Source organism: Gekko japonicus, unplaced genomic scaffold (assembly GCF_001447785.1).
Source record: "Gekko japonicus isolate JY-2015 unplaced genomic scaffold, Gekko_japonicus_V1.1 scaffold33, whole genome shotgun sequence".
Lineage (NCBI taxonomy): Eukaryota > Metazoa > Chordata > Lepidosauria > Squamata > Gekkonidae > Gekko > Gekko japonicus.
Genome location: NW_015174272.1, coordinates 295,018 through 298,882, shown reverse-complemented (window position 1 = coordinate 298,882; position 3,865 = coordinate 295,018). Strand labels below are relative to the sequence as shown.

General features: G+C 45.6%; 1 protein-coding gene across 1 annotated transcript in view; it reads right to left on the bottom strand.

Annotated features, from left to right (window-relative positions):
- BPTF (bromodomain PHD finger transcription factor) overlaps window positions 1–3,865 on the bottom strand; it is a 122,461-nt gene that overhangs the window by 117,818 nt on the left and 778 nt on the right. The window contains exon 2 of the mRNA XM_015423639.1: window positions 3,170–3,804. Coding sequence (XP_015279125.1) covers window positions 3,170–3,804 — 635 coding nt within the window. The remainder of the gene's footprint in view (window positions 1–3,169; window positions 3,805–3,865) is intronic.

Sequence of the window (3,865 nt, the reverse complement as noted above, 5' to 3'; positions counted from 1 at the left end):
GAAGGAAATAAATAAATAAATAAATAAAATAAAAGAGCTAGGGGAACTCATTAGCATAATTCATTAGCATATGCCACACACCCTGACATCACCGGAAGTGTGTCATAAGGCCACACCCCCTGACATCACCGGAAGTGTGTCATAAGGCCACACACCCTGCCCCCAATGGTCCCGGCCGCCGCCACCGGCCTTGCAGCTCCACCTTCGAGCCCCATGAGGGGCCCGGCGGTGGACCTGCAAGGCCGGCGGGAGTGCAAGGAAGCCCCGTGAAGGCCCTCCCTGGCCCCAGGCAGGCAGGGGTGGGGAGAGGCAGGGAGGAAGCAACTTACCCTCCCTCTTCTCCTGCCTCCTCCTGGCTGAATGAGGGCCGGAAGCGGGGCAGCTGGAAGCAGGGGGCGGGGCTTCGTCATGTGCCCCGCCCCCCCGTATCTCACCCGGGGGAACTGTGATCCCCCGCGATCCCCCTGAAATGACCTCTGCTTATTGTGGGGTTTGCCATTTTGTAGTGCATTTTTATCATTTTATAATTGGCTGAAGATATTGTCATATTTTTGTTTAGAGTTCTATGCTAAATCTTTTTTACACTCTTTTTTTACTTTTTTTTGTGTGCATTATACCTCCAGGAAGAAATTCTGTTTTCTGCTGCTGTGGAAGTCAGTCTCCTTTGTTTTTCTTTTAGTCAGTTATTTCCATTTGAATGTAGACAAGGATCATGCCACTTTGTTGCTCTTACTGGGTATTTCAGTAGCCTTTAATATTGTGTACTGTGCCAAGCTTTTCGAAGGTGCAGCCCTGTAAATGGGCAACATCAGCAACCAGCTATTCATGCACATTCTCAGTGGCGGCTCCCACCTTGTGGAACAGCCTGCCTGAAAAAGTCAGGAAGGTTCTCAAACGTCTATCATTCCATGGAATGTGCAAAACAGAATTCTAGAGGGAATTTTTGTAAACAGATTAGAACTGTAAGAGAAAGAAACAGTCCAGAAGGGCACCTTTTATAACGGAATAGGATTATCCTGCACTAATTATTACAGGTAGCTTGTTTTATTGCAGTGTCTTACATCTTCATAATTCCACTTTCTGCACCAGTTATAGTATATACTATATATTGTCCTAAGGAACATGTTGGCATTTTTAAATAATTCTGTAATCCTATTCCTATTGTATTGGTCATTTTATGCTGGTCTGATTGCTTTATATTGTGTAATCCACTTTAAATATCAGCAAGAAAGGCAGGCTATAAACATAGTAAATTAAAAAACCCTTTTTTCCTGCTGGGTGGACAGTAATTTCATAGGACCACTACCAAGCAGTCTTCACAAATCGCTAAATTCACCCTTTTTCCTAAAGGACATTAAAAACATAATTTAAGGCAAAGTCTTTATTCTCTCGTCATATCAAATCACTGTTCTTTCCCCAAATTAAAACAGTGTTTCATTCTGACTGAGCATGCAGTATGTGAAGGAGACAGAAGGCTACAAACTCCTTTCTTGCACCAGCGTGGTTGTCACTTTTTACAAGAAAGATTTAGTAGCTCCTCAAAAATTTGAGTGTATCTTTCTATGAAATTAATAAATGATTCAAATGATATGTAAACTATCAAAGATTTTTATACTTAATTACATTTACTAGTTTGTTGCTACCAGAACTTTTAATTTTATTAAATTAGATTTATTTAATGTTACATTAGATTTAATCTTAACCAGAAGATGAAAGATTGCTTCAGAAATTGTGGTAACACATAGTGAGGCTCTTGGAAGAATGTAATTTTTAAAGACTAACAAACCAGTAGAAGTGTTATGGAGTAATATGGGATAAAACTCTGCAACAGTAATGTGATTATAGGGCAGACTTATGAAGTGTTTATTCTAGCATATCTGCTGTTGTGAATGGTGGCTCAACATGTATGATCCACTAAAAACGGCTTTTTCAAGTCACTGCTGTATCATCATCTACTGAAAGCTTAAATGCGTCAGACTTGACTGATGCTTTAAAGGACAAATCGATTCTTCACCCCCATACAATTGCATTCTTATGATGTCACAGTTTTTAGCTTTTGGCACTTGAAAAGATTCTTTTATTATGGTGACTGGTAGCTGGTGACCAATGCTCCCTCTAAGCTGTGGAGTCTTGTGAGCAAAAAGTCTACTTTGTGAGCTACTGGTATTAAAGTTGTGAGCGAGCAATTTGGCTACTGCTTAAATTAGTTTGAGCCCGAGGCTAAAAAACTGTGAATTAGCTCACACTAACTCAGCTTAGAGGGAACACTGCTGGTGACTAGATAGCATCCTGGTTATTTTGGGTAGCTGTCTCGTTTTCTCTTCTAGCAATCAGATCTCCTGAATTCCCTCATGGCCTCTTATGGAAGACCAGGGCTTTCTGTAACCATCATACAAACAAGGCAGTCAAAGGCTAAGCTACCTCACATGTCTTAAATCTTGTGAATGTTTATGGCCATATTTTCATATTGTTTTACTATAGTCTGGTGCTTTTACCTAAGGCATTTCCAGTTCAGCTATCAGAAGGGCATAATTAACTGGAGACACATTCCTGAAGCTCACACAGTATACAGACGCAGGTAGGCTGCGACGACGATCATTGTCTTGGTGAATACCCGTGGGGCACTGGAAAGGCCGAAGGGAAGAGCCGTGTACTGGTAGTGGAGGTGGCCAATTGCGAATCTCAGGAATTGGCGGTGGGAAGGGTGGATAGTGACATGGAAGTAGGTGTCCTGGAGGTCGAGGGTGGCCATCCAGACGCCTTCCCGGAGTAACGGCAAAATCCGCTGCAGGGAGACCATACGGAAGCGATGGTAAGTGACGAACCTGTTCAGTTCCCTGAGGTCTAGGATGGGACGAAGACCTCCATCCCTCTTCGGGACTGTGAAATATCGGGAATAGAATCCCGTGTGTTGGAAGTGGGACGGAACTGGTTCGATAGCTCCCTTTTGCAGAAGGAGGGACACCTCTCTGAGGAGAGGTGGGGAAGGTGGGGTGAGGACTGTGGGTGTCGAAGGTGGACGGTCGAATTGGATCCTGTAGCCGTGGGTTATGATGGAGAGGACCCACTCGTCTGTAGTGACGTGGCGCCAGGAACGGATGAAAGGGTAGAGGCGGGTTTTGGCTGACTCGGGGACAGGGAAGTCAAAAACTCTGCTTGGACGACTTGCCCTGTTTGGGACGAGACGTTTGTGGGGGCAGGTCCTGCCTTTGACCGTTGAAAGGAGGACTTTTGGCTGCCAGAATAAGATCTAGGCCTCCATCTGGTGTCTGGAGACTGACGGGACGATGGGACTCTCTGCCCAGAGCGGGACCAAGACCTCGGTTTGGCGGAATGGCGGAACGTAGAGGAGATCCCCAAGGACCGGGAGGCCTTGATACTCTTATCAAGATCCTGTAAGGAAGAATCTGTATTGGCATGGAAAAGGCCCAGGCCATCAAAGGGCATATCCTCCACCGACGTACGGGTGTCGTAGGGAAGGGAGGTCGTTCTCAACCAAGAATGACGCCGAAGCGCGACTGCTGACGCCATGGTCTTGGATGAGGCCTCCAGAACATGATTGGTTGTTGACAACTGCTGCTTGGCGACCACCATGCCCTCCTTCTGGAGGAGCTTCGCAGCATACAGCTTGTCCTCAGGCAGATGGATCAAGAGGTCGGACATCTGTTCCCACAGGGTGTACTGGTATCGACCCATGCAGGCGAGATAGTTAGAAGCTTTCACAGCCAACGCTCCCATAGAGTAGAAGCGGCGGCCAAACGAATCCAACTTCTTGCCCTCTTTATCAGAAGGAGCAGATTGCGACTTTTTGGATTTGGAGGACGAGGTGACGACTAAGGAATTTGGTTGAGGATGAGTAAGGAGG